The sequence below is a fragment of the Oncorhynchus nerka genome, linkage group LG14 (assembly GCF_034236695.1).
Source record: "Oncorhynchus nerka isolate Pitt River linkage group LG14, Oner_Uvic_2.0, whole genome shotgun sequence".
Taxonomy (NCBI): domain Eukaryota; kingdom Metazoa; phylum Chordata; class Actinopteri; order Salmoniformes; family Salmonidae; genus Oncorhynchus; species Oncorhynchus nerka.
The window spans coordinates 13,977,562-13,994,267 of record NC_088409.1 but is presented as its reverse complement, the minus strand read 5'-3'; the positions used below and the strand labels follow the sequence as shown (position 1 = coordinate 13,994,267).

General features: G+C 44.0%; 1 protein-coding gene across 1 annotated transcript in view; it reads left to right on the top strand.

Annotated features, from left to right (window-relative positions):
- The first annotated feature begins 219 nt into the window (after window positions 1–219).
- jazf1b (JAZF zinc finger 1b) overlaps window positions 220–16,706 on the top strand; it is a 44,285-nt gene continuing 27,798 nt past the window's right edge. The window contains exon 1 of the mRNA XM_065027470.1: window positions 220–776. Coding sequence (XP_064883542.1) covers window positions 662–776 — 115 coding nt within the window. The 5' untranslated portion in view covers window positions 220–661. The remainder of the gene's footprint in view (window positions 777–16,706) is intronic.

Here is a 16,706-nt window from a genome sequence, read left to right as displayed (position 1 = left end):
AACAATGACCAAAAGTAAGGTTCTTTACTACCCTATCACATAATTAAAACAGGTATGGTGTGTTTTTGAAATGTGTTGCCTACTGTTCTGGCCTACAATTCACAATATTGCAACGTAATACGTTAAGGATATTCGTGACGTTGATTATAAAGCGTTACCTAAGGGGTGCTCAAACAGGCAATGATATTGTCACTGCCTATTTTTTTATTTAACTAGGTATGTCGGTTAAGAACATTTTATTATTTGCAATGACGGACTAGGAACCATGGGTTAACTTTTCCTAGGGGCAGAAAGGGGAGATTTTTACCTTGTCAACTCGAGGATTCGATCTAGCAACCTTTTGATTACTAGTCCAGCAGCGCTCTAAACACTACCTGCCGCCCACTAGCCCTATTGCCGCAATCAAGTGCTAGGCGAAACTCGGAAATGTTCGACTTGCTAACTGGTTGTAGTTATTCACGTGCCGCGTTCAACAAATGAGCAGATCGAAATTTCCGAGTTTCCTAGTTCCGACTAGCACGTGAACATAGCCCCTCTGCCCTTTCTCGCTCCACTCTCCCACCCCATGCTTATGCTCCAGCTGCTAGCGCCGCTGCCTGCTAGTGTCTGTAGCTGACTCCCCTCACTGGCACACATATTCAATGTACAGGTAGCTTAGACCATGACAGGCATCGCCGCTGCCTCCTTCTTCTCTAACATTTGTAGGTTCGGTGGTTGCGGACTCCACTTCGAATCGTTGGCCGAACTCATCGTGCACATTGAGGATAACCACATCGGTAAGCATTGAACGAACCAAACAGAAACAGTCAATCTGTGCTCATTCCACTTCTGCAATTGCCCTGGCTAGGGCTAGCTCGAATCAGTTAGCTAGCTATAGCTACTTCCTGCGTCTGACAGCGCTGTTGTTAGGTGTGGTATTGATGGGACGTTTGTCTTTAGATTTGGTTTACTTACTGTCACGCTATAGCATTGCAATATATAGCTACAAACTGCACGATTGGGAACCATCTCGCACTTCGGGAGCGCCAGTTGGTCAACGCATTCAACGTTTACGCACGGAACCGTGTTGAACTATTGCTCACTCTAACATGGCATTTGCAGCCCTGTCTGTTTGCAGCACCAGGCCTAGGCAAGCTACGTTACAAACACTTACTAGATACTGCATCTAGCAGCGCAATGATAGAACGAACAGTGGTGAAAAAATACTGATTTGTTATACTTAAGTAAAAGTAAAGATGCATTCGTAGAAATGGACTCAAGTAAAAGTGAGTCAACCAGTAAAATACTACTTGAGTAAAAGCATTTGGTTTTATGTATACTTATTAAGTATCAAGAGTAAAAAGAAATCATTTCAAAATCCTTATATTAAACAAACCAGACGGCACCATTTTCTTGTTTTATTTATTTATTTACGGCTAGCAAGAGGCACACACCAACACTCAGACCTAATTTACTAACGAATAGTGTGTGTTTAGGGAGTCCGCTAGATCAAAGGCAGTAGGGATGACCAAATATGTTATTTTGATAAGTGCGTCAATTTTTCTTTCCTGCTAAGCATTCAAAAGGTTTCAAGTACTTTTGGGTGTCAGGGAAAATGTATGGAGTACAAATAAAATTTTCTTTAGGAATGTAAGGAAGTAAAAGTTGTCACAAATATAAATAATAAAGTACAGATACCCCCAAAATTTACTTAAGTAGCACTTTAAAGTATTTTTACATGAGTACTTTACACCACTGAGAACGAACCATTGTTGACAACTTGAGTAGCTTTAAATAAACCTAATTGAAGATCAAGCTCCTTGGTAACTAGTTAGTTTGTTGACAATGACTGTTTTTACACTTCTAACGGTGCCTTCCTTGTTACTATGAGATTACAATGGCCATGGGGCTCAGATCACAGTGCAATTTAAGTTTAGTTACAATGTTATACTCATGCATTATAATTGCATTCAGAATGTGAGTCTCTCTCTCGCTCTCACACAAACTGCTAGTGTATGCAGTTGTGCAGCAGACAGTAGAGGAGTACAGAACAGTGGAGGTGAATGTTAGTCACCCTGGGAGACGGGTGGGCGTGAGTCTTGTCGTGCTGCACAGAGTTACTGAATATTGATGAACCTGGATGTGGGTCACACCAAGCCCCCACCTCTTCTCACTCACACATGATGTTATCCATCAAGGGTCACAGTAACAGAAGATCCTCCCATATTGATTAAGCTTCTATCATTGTGAACATGATGCCTGTCTCTGATCAGCTGGCAACCATTCCTAAAGACTCCAACCAACCACTGCATTCAGTCAGGCCTGACAGGATTCTGGCTCAAGATAAAGGCAGTCTGTCTTGTTGCCTTTTTAGTTGACATCACCCCAGTCCAGAATGAATAACAATTTGTTCCAAAATCAATCGTATCCCTTGGCTGAACCCCAGACAGAGCCCCTTGACCAGTCCAAAACAATGAGATACAGTGCATTCAGAAAGTATTCAGGGCCCTTGACTTATTCCACATTGTTACGTTAAAGCCTTGTTCTAAAAAATGATTAAGTTGTTTTTTTCCCTCATCAATCTAATCAATTTTTGCTAATGTATTAAATACAGAAACTTCACATTTACATAAGTCTTCAGACCCTTTACTCAGTACTTTGTTGAAGCACCTTTTATTAAGGATTACAACCTCGAGTCTTCTTGGGTATGACACTATAAGCTTGACACCTGCATTTGGGGAGTTTCTCCCATTCTTCTCTCCAGATCCTCTCAAGCTGTGTCAGGTTGGATGGGGAGCGTCGCTGCACAGCCATCTCCAGAGATGTTCGATCAGGTTCAAGTCCAGGCTCTGGGCCACTCAAGGACATTCAGGGACTTGTCCCGAAGCCACTCCTGCGTTGTCTTGGATGTGTGCTTAGGGTCATTGTCCTGTTGGAAGGTGAACCTTCACCCCAGTCTGAGGTCCTGAGTGCTCTCAAGCAGGTTTTCATCAAGGATCTCTGTACTTTGCTCCGTTCATCTTTGGGCTCCCAAGTGGTGCAGCGGTCAAAGGCACTGCATTCTCAGTGCAAGAGGCGTAGTCCCTGGGTCGAATCCAGGCTGCATCACATCCGGCCGTGATTGGGAGTCCCACGGGGCAGCGCACAATTGGCCCAGCGTTGTCAAGGTTTGGCAGGGGTAGACCGTCATTGTAAATAAGAATTTGTTCTTAACTGACTTGCCTTGTTAAATAAAATACAAATAACATATTTCCCTCAATCCTGACAAGTATCCCAGTCCCTGCCTCTGAAAAATATCCCCACAGCATGATGCTGCACCACGCTTCACTGTAGGGATGGTGCCAGGTTTCCTTCAGATGTGACGCTTGGTATTCAGGCCAAAGAGTTCAATCTTGTTTCTCATGGTCAGAGTCCTTTAGGTGCCTTTTGGCAAACTCCAAGCGAGTTGTGCCTTTTACTGAGGAGTGGCTTCCGTCTAGCCATTCTACCATAAAAGCCTGATCGGTAGAGTGCTGCAGAGATGGTTGTCCTTTTGGAAGGTTATCCCATCCCCACAGAGGAACTATGGATCTCTGTCAGAGTCACGATTGGATTCTTTGTCACCTCCCTGACCAAGGCCCTTCTCCCCCAATTGCTCAGTTTGTCCGGGTGGCCAGCTCTAGGAAGAGTCTTGGTGGTTCCAAACTTCTTCCATTTAATTAAGAATGATGGAGGCCACTGTGTTGTTGGGGACCTTCAATGCTGCAGATAGGTTTTGGACCTTCAATGCTGCAGATAGGATTGTGTCGAGGCACAGATCTGGGGGAGGGACCTAAACCTGTCTCGGAGCTCTATGTACAATTCCTTCAACCTCATGGCTGGTTTTTTACTCTGACATGCACTGTCAACTGCGGGACCTTTTAAATTGACAAGTGTGTGCTTTTCCAATCCATGTCCAATCAATTTAATTTACCACATGTGGAGTCCAATCAAGTTGTAGAAAAATCTCAAGCATGATCAATGGAAACAGGAAGCACCTGAGCTCAATTTCAATTCTCATAGCAGAGGGTCTGAATACTTACGTAAATAAGGTTTTTCAGTTTTTTATTTTGAATACATTTGCAAAAATTTCTAAACCTGTTTTTGCTTTTTCATTATGTGGTATTGTGTGTAGATCGATGAGGAAAACATTATATTTAATACATGTTAGAATAAGGCTGTAAAGTAACAAAATGTGGAAAAGGGGAAGGGGTCTGAATACTTTCAGAATGCACTGGAGGTTCATGGTTGCCAGGCTACGGAAAGTTAAACATGTCACTGGGTGGAATGCAGGGAGAAGTCCTGGCAGGGTTGTAATCATTGCACCATTTGCTACTTTTATAGGACATCAGTTTAATGACTAGGTCTCTGTCTAGTTTGTTCCACCACATCCTTTATCACTTCCTTTATAAAAAATGGCATGACCAAAAACTGTTGAGGGAACACTGAAATCCAAATTCAATATATTTGCATTACTGTTGTGTAGACTAGGCCGTATCGTAATGCTGTGTAGACTAGGCCGTATCGTAATGCTGTGTAGACTAGGCCGTATCGTAATGCTGTGTAGACTAGGCCGTATCGTAATGCTATGTATACTAGCCCATATCTTGTAGGCCTGTTATTTGTATGTGTGTATTTAAAAATTGATCAAATTGAGGGGGCACGTGCTTTAGTTTTACTGGTGTGTGTTCATTTTGCGTGGTGGGGTTTTCTCAGGATCAGTGGGGATTGGAGAGGTGTATGGTGACGAGGCATAGAGCACTACTTTTGACTGGAGCCCTATGGGTATCCAATGGGCCATGGTCAAAGTAGTGCTCTATAAAGGGATTAGGGTGCCTTTGGGATGTAGATAATGGACTGGCTGCATGGAGAGGGGATGGGTAATGAGAAATCCCCCTGTTCTCTCTGCTAGGCCTGGGAGGCTATAGGGCTGATCCCCCTGTTCTCTCTGCTAGGCCTGGGAGGCTATAGGGCTGATCTCCCTGTTCTCTCTGATAGGCCTGGGAGGCTATAGGGCTGATCCCCCTGTTCTCTCTGATAGGCCTGGGAGGCTTTAGGGCCGACCCCCCTGTTCTCTCTGATAGGCCTGGGAGGCTATAGGGCTGATCACCCTGTTCTCTCTGATAGGCCTGGGAGGCTATAGGGCTGATCACCCTGTTCTCTCTGATAGGCCTGGGAGGCTATAGGGCTGATCTCCCTGTTCTCTCTGATAGGCCTGGGAGGCTATAGGGCTGCCCCCCCCGTTGGGTGAGTCTTTCAGGCATGCAGAGGGAGGAGGTAGAGAGGGAGACTGAGGTATGCTTTTTGGATCATCAAGTCCCACCTGATTCCCTTTTTTGTTCAAGCTGGGCTGAAGCACGTCTGGGTACGCTTTCAGTCAATAGAGACTGGGGGGGGTTGTCTGTCTGGGATAGGCTACATGGGGCCTTCCAGTCAGTGTTCCTGCTGTGATAGCCTAACATACCACTGTTTAGCCGTGATATGGCTGTAGCCTCCATGATGCTGTTTAGAATGTTGAATTTTGTACAATAACTCATTGTATTAGTAGTGACACAGTCTAGGCCTAAACTATCTATTTCGGATGACATTTTAAATCCCATGCATTTCCCCAGTATTCATAGGGGTCCTAGTTTGATTGTTATACATTCAAAATGTTTAGTTGTATTTATTCAGAAGCCTATATTAGTTTAATTTGACTGTGTTGGTGCAGAGAGGGAGCAGATATTTACATTGAGTTAATCTGACCAACAGAGGGAGATGTGTCCACCGTCTGAGAGTGAGACAGCTGGGAAACTGCCTGCAACACTTCAGGTTGCCACAGTACACAGTGAGACAGCTGGGAAACTGCCTGCAACACTTCAGGTTGCCACAGTACACAGTGAGACAGCTGGGAAACTGCCTGCAACACTTCAGGTTGCCACAGTACACAGTGAAACAGCTGGGAAACTGCCTGCAACACTTCAGGTTGCCACAGTACACAGTGAGACAGCTGGGAAACTGCCTGCAACACTTCAGGTTGCCACAGTACACAGTGAGACAGCTGGGAAACTGCCTGCAACACTTCAGGTTGCCACAGTACACAGTGAGACAGCTGGGAAACTGCCTGCAACACTTCAGGTTGCCACAGTACACAGTGAGACAGCTGGGAAACTGCCTGCAACACTTCAGGTTGCCACAGTACACAGTGAGACAGCTGGGAAACTGCCTGCAACACTTCAGGTTGCCACAATACACAGTGAGACAGCTGGGAAACTGCCTGCAACACTTCAGGTTGCCACAGTACACAGTGAGACAGCTGGGAAACTGCCTGCAACACTTCAGGTTGCCACAGTACACAGTGAGACAGCTGGGAAACTGCCTGCAACACTTCAGGTTGCCACAGTACACAGTGAGACAGCTGGGAAACAGCCTGCAACACTTCAGGTTGCCACAGTACACAGTGAGACAGCTGGGAAACGGACTGCAACACTTCAGGTTGCCACAATGGGCTCCCAAATGGCGCAGCGGTGTAAGGCACTGCATCACAGTGCTAGAGCCGTCACTACAGACCCTAGTTCAGTTCCAGGCTGTATTTAATTTTAAAAAATATATATTTTACTAGGCAAGTCAGTTAAGAACAAATTCTTATTTTCAATGACGGCCTAGGAACAGTGGGTTAACTGCCTGTTCAGGGGCAGGACGACAGATTTGTACCTTGTCAGCTCGGGGATTCGAACTTGCAACCTTTCGGTTACTAGTCCAACGCTCTAACCACTAGGCTACCCTGCCGCCCCAACCGGCCGGGAGTCCCATAAGGCAGTGCACAATTGCCCCGGGTTAGGGTTTGGCCGGGGTAGGCCGTCACACCGGCCGTCAACCCTTCAGGTTGCCACGGTATACACAGTGAGACAGTTGGGGAATCTGCCTGCAACCCTTCAGGTTGCCACGGTATACACAGTGAGACAGTTGGGGAATCTGCCTGCAACCCTTCAGGTTGCCACGGTATACACAGTGAGACAGTTGGGGAATCTGCCTGCAACCCTTCAGGTTGCCACGGTATACACAGTGAGACAGTTGGGGAATCTGCCTGCAACCCTTCAGGTTGCCACGGTACACACAGTGAGACAGTTGGGGAATCTGCCTGCAACCCTTCAGATTGCCACGGTATACACAGTGAGACAGTTGGGGAATCTGCCTGCAACCCTTCAGGTTGCCACGGTACACACAGTGAGACAGTTGGGGAATCTGCCTGCAACCCTTTAGGTTGCCACGGTATACACAGTGAGACAGTTGGGGAATCTGCCTACAACACTTCAGGTTGCCACAATACACAGTGACAGCTGGAATATGAGGGTCATTCCTAGAATACAACACCTGAGGAATTCCATATCACCAGGAAGCTGAAGGACATTCTAGATAGTCATTTACTGAGCACTACACAGTCAAACTAGCCTCTCTTGAAAAGAGTTTAGAAAACATCCACTACATATGCTCCAGTTTTACACGTTGGCCTACATTATATCTGCAGGTTCTGACCCAATCAATCCACCATCCTAGGGATCCATACTGCTAAAGTATGGAAGCCAACCTGGCCTAGCCCAAACAAAGGCTCTGGCCCAGCCCAATAGAAAGACCTGGCCCAGCCCAAACAAAGGCTCTGGCCCAGTCCAATAGAAAGACCTGGCCCAGCCCCAGCTAGAGGTTGACACAGGAACAGAATTCCTGCAGGAACGGGATTGAAATTCTAGAGTCAAATTTGGGACAAGATGGTCAGTCCACAGGAAGTACAGGAATTTAATTTTAAACTGAGTTATTTTTGTGTTATAAGCAGTTTTAGGAGGCCACATCATTTTTTAACAGTAACACGATTTCTTCAGTCTTCAATCACTAATTAAACAATATATAATTGGCCTTTATCTGCTAGGCAGGCAACGAAAAGTAGCTAGCTAACTGCTCTCTCTTCTAATGAGCAGCCCAACATGAGTCTGTTGCTATGGAAACTCACACATAGCAGAGTGCAGGGAGGGGGGCAGCAGACAGAGTGGAGCAGCTAACAGAGGAAGGTATTTCTACTCGTTAAAATGAGGACAGGACAGGAAGGGAGGGATTTTTATCAGGACAGAAAAGTTGTGGGGGTTATAGAACTGTTGCGGGATCGAGACTGTACGGGAAAACATTTGACAGGACAAGACGGCACAGGAATGCATTTTCACTCCCATGTCAACCTCTAGCCCCAGCCACCCAGACCCAGCCCAACCCTCAGTCCTAGCCCAGCCCAAGTCCCAGCCATAACCCTAGCCCCCAGCCATAACCCTAGCCCCCAGGCCCAACCCCCAGCCCTCAGACATAACCACAAGTGCCAGGCCCAGCCCAGTCGTGCCGAGCTCAGTCCTGCCCAGCCCGGTCTTTAATATCCTATATCCCTCCTTTAGCCCTCTGATTGTGTGCTATGCATGTGTCCAAGGTGTTAGCCCAAGGAGGGGGGCTCCCAACACTTCCAACGACTTATTGGGGAATAACGAGCCAATTAGTACTGCCCAGAGTGGAAAAACTCTGCAGCTCCCCTGCCTCTCAACACACACACACACACTGATCCCTCTCTTAGGTTTGCTGCCCTGTGCCCGCCTTCGCCTCACAGGAGTGGGAAATCTGCCGCATCCTGCCAAGCGGATTACAATGAGGGTGCTTGATTTGGCGTTCTTCCTCCTCATCTGGTGGCCTGCTGCTCTCAAACACATTCTGCTGTATAATTAGGGAAGGGGCCTGGAAAACAAGCTCACAAGGCATTCTTGTCCGCATATTTTCCTTCCATGTTCCAGCCGGGAGCCTCCTGTTTGGGGTTGTGAGCAGTAGGGGGCAGCGGTGGGTCGTTGATGAGAGGCCCCTGTGCTAAAACACTGGGTGCTTATTTGTCCTATTTCAAGTGTGTTATACAAATGTGTGATTTGGAAATGTGTTTTTGGCATATCCCAACTCCCCCTGAGACACCCTGTGGTCGCAGCTAGGGTCGGCCATTATCAACTGGAGCAATTTAGGGTTCAGTGCCTCGCTCAAGGGCACATCGACAGATTTTTACACTTTGTTGGCTCTGGAATTCGAACTAGTGACATTTCAGTTACTGGCCCAACACTAACCGCTAGGCTTCCTGCCACCCATTTGAAAGAGCTGTATGGATCAAGCATCTCGGTGGGAGAGCTGATCCAAGATCAGTTTAGCAATTTAGATCACAATGAATAAGAGTACATGGACATGGAGGACACAATCCTAGACCAGCACTCCTACGCTGATACGCTAGATACATACAGCCCTCCCCTGATGCCCCTAAAGAGGTGATGCTTTTCACAAGCATCATGTGACTGGATATATCTACTGAATGTGTTCCCGCTCATAGAGCGTGTAAAGAGTTACTGTTGTTTCCTGCTCATAGAGCGTGTAAAGAAAGTTCATGTTGTTTCCTGCTCATAGAGCGTGTAAAGAAAGTTCATGTTGTTTCCTGCTCATAGAGCGTGTAAAGAAAGTTCATGTTGTTTCCTGCTCATAGAGCGTGTCAAGAGTTACTGTTGTTTCCTGCTCATAGAGCGTGTAAAGAAAGTTCATGTTGTTTCCTGCTCCTAGAGCGTGTCAAGAGTTACTGTTGTTTCCTGCTCATAGAGCGTGTAAAGAAAGTTACTGTTGTTTCCTGCTCATAGTGTGTAAAGAAAGTTCATGTTGTTTCCTGCTCATAGAGCGTGTCAAGAGTTACTGTTGTTTCCTGCTCATAGAGCGTGTCAAGAGTTACTGTTGTTTCCTGCTCATAGAGCGTGTCAAGAGTTACTGTTGTTTCCTGCTCATAGAGCGTGTCAAGAGTTACTGTTGTTTCCTGCTCATAGAGCGTGTAATGAAAGTTACTGTTGTTTCCTGCTCATAGAGCGTGTAATGAAAGTTACTGTTGTTTCCTGCTCATAGAGCGTGTAATGAAAGTTACTGTTGTTTCCTGCTCATAGAGCGTGTAATGAAAGTTACTGTTGTTTCCTGCTCATAGAGCGTGTCAAGAGTTACTGTTGTTTCCTGCTCATAGAGCGTGTTCATGTTGTTTCCTGCTCATAGAGCGTGTAAGAAAGTTGTTGTTTCCTGCTCATAGAGCGTGTAAAGAAAGTTACTGTTGTTTCCTGCTCATAGAAAGCGTGTTTCAAGAGAGTTACTGTTGTTTCCTGCTCATAGAGCGTGTAATGCGTGTTTCCTGCTCATAGAGCGTGTCAAGTTACTGTTGTTTCCTGCTCATAGAGAGCGTGTAATGTTGTTTCCTGCTCAAAGTTACTGTTGTTTCCTGCTCATAGAGCGTGTAATTCATGTTGTTTCCTGCTCATAAAAAAGTTACTGTTGTTTCCTGCTCATAGAGCGTGTAATGAAAGTTACTGTTTTCCTGTTTCCTGCTCATAGAGCGTGTCAAGAGTTACTGTTGTTTCCTGCTCATAGAGCGTGTCAAGAAAGTTACTGTTGTTTCCTGCTCATAGAGCGTGTAAAGAAAGTTACAGAGCGTGTCAAAGTTACTGTTGTTTCCTGCTCATAGAGCGTGTCAAGAGTTACTGTTGTTTCCTGCTCATAGAGCGTGTCAAGAGTTACTGTTGTTTCCTGCTCATAGAGCGTGTCAAGAGTTACTGTTGTTTCCTGCTCATAGAGCGTGTAATGAAAGTTACTGTTGTTTCCTGCTCATAGAGCGTGTCAAGAGTTACTGTTGTTTCCTGCTCATAGAGCGTGTCAAGAGTTACTGTTGTTTCCTGCTCATAGAATGCTGTTGTTTCCTGCTCATAGAGCGTGTCAAGAGTTACTGTTGTTTCCTGCTCATAGAGCGTGTAATGAAAGTTACTGTTGTTTCCTGCTCATAGAGCGTGTAATGAAAGTTACTGTTGTTTCCTGCTCATAGAGCGTGTAATGAAAGTTACTGTTGTTTCCTGCTCATAGAGCGTGTAATGAAAGTTACTGTTGTTTCCTGCTCATAGAGCGTGTCAAGAGTTACTGTTGTTTCCTGCTCATAGAGCGTGTCAAGAGTTACTGTTGTTTCCTGCTCATAGAGCGTGTCAAGAGTTACTGTTGTTTCCTGCTCATAGAGCGTGTAATGAAAGTTACTGTTGTTTCCTGCTCATAGAGCGTGTAATGAAAGTTACTGTTGTTTCCTGCTCATAGAGCGTGTCATAGAGCGTGTAATGAAGAGTTACTGTTGTTTCCTGCTCAGTTACTGTTGTTTCCTGCTCATAGAGCTGTTGTAATGAAAGTTACTGTTGTTTCCTGCTCATAGAGCGTGTCAAGAGTTACTGTTGTTTCCTGCTCATAGAGCGTGTAATTTCCTGCTCAAAGTTACTGTTGTTTCCTGCTCATAGAGCGTGTAATGAAAGTTACTGTTGTTTCCTGCTCATAGAGCGTGTAATGAAAGTTACTGTTGTTTCCTGCTCATAGAGCGTGTCAAGAGTTACTGTTGTTTCCTGCTCATAGAGCGTGTAATGAAAGTTACTGTTGTTTCCTGCTCATAGAGCGTGTAATGAAAGTTACTGTTGTTTCCTGCTCATAGAGCGTGTAATGAAAGTTACTGTTGTTTCCTGCTCATAGAGCGTGTCAAGAGTTACTGTTGTTTCCTGCTCATAGAGCGTGTAATGAAAGTTACTGTTGTTTCCTGCTCATAGAGCGTGTAATGAAAGTTACTGTTGTTTCCTGCTCATAGAGCGTGTAATGAAAGTTACTGTTGTTTCCTGCTCATAGAGCGTGTAATGAAAGTTACTGTTTCCTGCTCATAGAGCGTGTAATGAAAGTTACTGTTGTTTCCTGCTCATAGAGCGTGTCAAGAAATGTACCATTGTCCTAATTGCAGTACTTTTCAAGTGTTTTGAGGACACATAGCCTGACATAACCAGATATTCTCCCATCAGCCCTGGGATTCAAACCGTCAACCCTTACTGGCCCATCTCTCTAACCTCGAGGCTACCACCGCCCATAAATGCTGAGGTCTATTACAACTTCAACACCATTTCCAGTGAATATGTGGCTTCACGGGACTCTGTTTAGTGGTTCTGCCTACGTTTCCCCTAATTACAAACTCTATATTTCCACTCTGATATGAAAACAGACTTAAGCCGCTAATGTGAATATTGGCCGGTCCACTAAGTCCATTAACCCCTTCCAACCCTCAGCAGGGTTTATCACAACGGGTGCTAATGGATCCTGAACTAAATACTGAATGGCACCCTATTCCCTATATAGTGCACTACTAGGGCCCTGGTCAAAAGTACTGCACTATATAGGGAATAGGGTGCCATTTGGGACTTACACCTGTACTGGCTCTCTAAAACTGACTGGGGAATAACAGGAGCTTTAAGGCCAATTTCAGCCCAACCACCATGTTACTGTAAGCTCCCCAATGGTCCTGTAGTGGTTAAACTGACCAATGGTGGGTTTAGTTTGTCCCAGCTCAGATCTCTCTGTGTGTTCTATGGGAGACAGGTCAGTGTAGGACCAGAGAGAGAGAGAGCCTTATCCTCGGTTATGTAGCCCTGGCTGTGTCTCAGGCTGGCAGGGATGGAGGTGAGCCCCAGACAATCTGTCTGCCTTTTGTCTGCCTGCCTGCCTCCCGGTCGGTCGGTCTGTATGTCGGTCTGTGTCTGTCTGCCTCCCTGTTTGTCTGCCTCCCTGTTTGTCTGCCTCCCTGTTTGTTTGTCTGCCTGCCTGCCTCTGTTTGTCTGTCTGCCTGTCTGTCTGTCTGCCTGCTCTAACAATGGGTGTGTTTGTAGCTGCTCTCTGCACAGGGGGCTCATTTAGGGGCTTGAGGAATGCACCCCCCAAAATCTGCTGAGCGGAAATAATACATTTGGGAAGCAGTAACTGGCGCCCCGATCTCTGCACCTGGTGGACCTAATTACATTTACTGCCCCTCCCCCGGCTGACACTTGTGCTGCAGACAGTTTAGTCAGTCAGTTAGTCACCCCTACCAGTAACACACACACTGGCTGACACCAGTCCAGTCAGTCACTGCTCTGGCCCTCATTGCTGTTCTCAGTCAGGAGGTGACTAACTCTGACTCTATAACTGTCTTTATACTGTAGTGGAGCTGTAGTAGATAACTAACTCTGACTCTATAACAGTCTTTATACTGTAGTGGAGCTGTAGTAGATAACTAACTCTGACTCTAACAGAACTGTCTTTATACTGTAGTGGAGTTGTAGTAGATAACTAACGCTGACTCTATAACAGTCTTTATACTGTAGTGGAGTTGTAGTCGTCTGACTCTATAACAGTCTTTATACTGTAGTGGAGTTGTAGTCGTCTGACTCTATAACAGAACTGTCTTTATACTGTAGCGGAGTTGTAGTCGTCTGACTCTATAACATAACAGTCTTTATACTGTAGTGGAGCTGTAGTAGATAACTAACGCTGACTCTATAACAGAACTGTCTTTATACTGTAGTGGAGCTGTAGTAGATAACTAACTCTGACTCTATAACATAACTGTCTTTATACTGTAGCGGAGTTGTAGTCGTCTGACTCTATAACATAACTGTCTTTATACTGTAGCGGAGTTGTAGTAGATAACTCTGACTCTATAACATAACAGTCTTTATACTGTAGTGGAGTTGTAGTAGATAACTAACTCTGACTCTATAACAGTCTTTATACTGTAGTGGAGCTGTAGTCGTCTGACTCTATAACATAACTGTCTTTATACTGTAGCGGAGTTGTAGTAGATAACTAACTCTGACTCTATAACAGAACTGTCTTTATACTGTAGTGGAGCTGTAGTAGATAACTAACTCTGACTCTAACAGAACTGTCTTTATACTGTAGCGGAGTTGTAGTCGTCAGACTCTATAACAGACCTGTCTTTATACTGTAGTGGAGTTGTAGTAGATAACTAACTCTGACTCTATAACATAACAGTCTTTATACTGTAGTGGAGTTGTAGTAGATAACTAACTCTGACTCTATAACAGAACTGTCTTTATACTGTAGTGGAGTTGTAGTAGATAACTAACGCTGACTCTATAACAGTCTTTATACTGTAGTGGAGCTGTAGTAGATAACTAACGCTGACTCTATAACAGAACTGTCTTTATACTGTAGTGGAGCTGTAGTAGATAACTAACTCTGACTCTATAACATAACTGTCTTTATACTGTAGCGGAGTTGTAGTCGTCTGACTCTATAACAGAACTGTCTTTATACTGTAGTGGAGTTGTAGTAGATAACTAACTCTGACTCTATAACATAACAGTCTTTATACTGTAGTGGAGTTGTAGTCGTCTGACTCTATAACAGAACTGTCTTTATACTGTAGCGGAATTGTAGTCGTCTGACTCTATAACAGAACTGTCTTTATACTGTAGCGGAGTTGTAGTAGATAACTAACGCTGACTCTATAACAGAACTGTCTTTATACTGTAGTGGAGCTGTAGTAGATAACTAACGCTGACTCTATAACAGAACTGTCTTTATACTGTAGCGGAGTTGTAGTCGTCAGACTCTATAACAGACCTGTCTTTATACTGTAGTGGAGTTGTAGTAGATAACTAACTCTGACTCTATAACATAACAGTCTTTATACTGTAGTGGAGTTGTAGTCGTCTGACTCTATAACAGAACTGTCTTTATACTGTAGCGGAATTGTAGTCGTCTGACTCTATAACAGAACTGTCTTTATACTGTAGCGGAGTTGTAGTAGATAACTAACGCTGACTCTATAACAGAACTGTCTTTATACTGTAGTGGAGCTGTAGTAGATAACTAACGCTGACTCTATAACAGAACTGTCTTTATACTGTAGCGGAGTTGTAGTCGTCTGACTCTATAACAGAACTGTCTTTATACTGTAGCGGAGTTGTAGTCGTCAGACTCTATAACAGAACTGTCTTTATACTGTAGTGGAGCTGTAGTAGATAACTAACTCTGACTCTAACAGAACTGTCTTTATACTGTAGTGGAGTTGTAGTCGTCAGACTCTATAACAGACCTGTCTTTATACTGTAGTGGAGTTGTAGTAGATAACTAACTCTGACTCTATAACATAACAGTCTTTATACTGTAGTGGAGTTGTAGTAGATAACTAACTCTGACTCTATAACAGAACTGTCTTTATACTGTAGTGGAGTTGTAGTAGATAACTAACGCTGACTCTATAACAGTCTTTATACTGTAGTGGAGCTGTAGTAGATAACTAACGCTGACTCTATAACAGAACTGTCTTTATACTGTAGTGGAGCTGTAGTAGATAACTAACTCTGACTCTATAACATAACTGTCTTTATACTGTAGCGGAGTTGTAGTCGTCTGACTCTATAACAGAACTGTCTTTATACTGTAGTGGAGTTGTAGTCGTCTGACTCTATAACAGAACTGTCTTTATACTGTAGCGGAATTGTAGTCGTCTGACTCTATAACAGAACTGTCTTTATACTGTAGCGGAGTTGTAGTAGATAACTAACGCTGACTCTATAACAGAACTGTCTTTATACTGTAGTGGAGCTGTAGTAGATAACTAACGCTGACTCTATAACAGAACTGTCTTTATACTGTAGCGGAGTTGTAGTCGTCTGACTCTATAACAGAACTGTCTTTATACTGTAGCGGAGTTGTAGTCGTCAGACTCTATAACAGACCTGTCTTTATACTGTAGTGGAGTTGTAGTAGATAACTAACTCTGACTCTATAACATAACAGTCTTTATACTGTAGTGGAGTTGTAGTCGTCTGACTCTATAACAGAACTGTCTTTATACTGTAGCGGAATTGTAGTCGTCTGACTCTATAACAGAACTGTCTTTATACTGTAGCGGAGTTGTAGTAGATAACTAACGACTCTATAACAGAACTGTCTTTATACTGTAGTGGAGCTGTAGTAGATAACTAACTCTGACTCTAACAGAACTGTCTTTATACTGTAGTGGAGTTGTAGTCGTCAGACTCTATAACAGACCTGTCTTTATACTGTAGTGGAGTTGTAGTAGATAACTAACTCTGACTCTATAACATAACAGTCTTTATACTGTAGTGGAGTTGTAGTAGATAACTAACTCTGACTCTATAACAGAACTGTCTTTATACTGTAGTGGAGCTGTAGTAGATAACTAACTCTGACTCTAACAGAACTGTCTTTATACTGTAGCGGAGTTGTAGTAGATAACTAACTCTGACTCTATAACAGACCTGTCTTTATACTGTAGTGGAGTTGTAGTAGATAACTAACTCTGACTCTATAACATAACAGTCTTTATACTGTAGTGGAGTTGTAGTAGATAACTAACTCTGACTCTATAACAGTCTTTATACTGTAGTGGAGCTGTAGTCGTCTGACTCTATAACATAACTGTCTTTATACTGTAGCGGAGTTGTAGTAGATAACTAACTCTGACTCTATAACATAACTGTCTTTATACTGTAGCGGAGTTGTAGTAGATAACTAACTCTGACTCTATAACAGAACTGTCTTTATACTGTAGTGGAGCTGTAGTAGATAACTAACTCTGACTCTATAACAGAACTGTCTTTATACTGTAGTGGAGTTGTAGTAGATAACTAACGCTGACTCTATAACAGTCTTTATACTGTAGTGGAGCTGTAGTAGATAACTAACGCTGACTCTATAACAGAACTGTCTTTATACTGTAGTGGAGCTGTAGTAGATAACTAACGCTGACTCTATAACAGAACTGTCTTTATACTGTAGCGGAGTTGTAGTCGTCTGACTCTATAACAGAACTGTCTTTATACTGT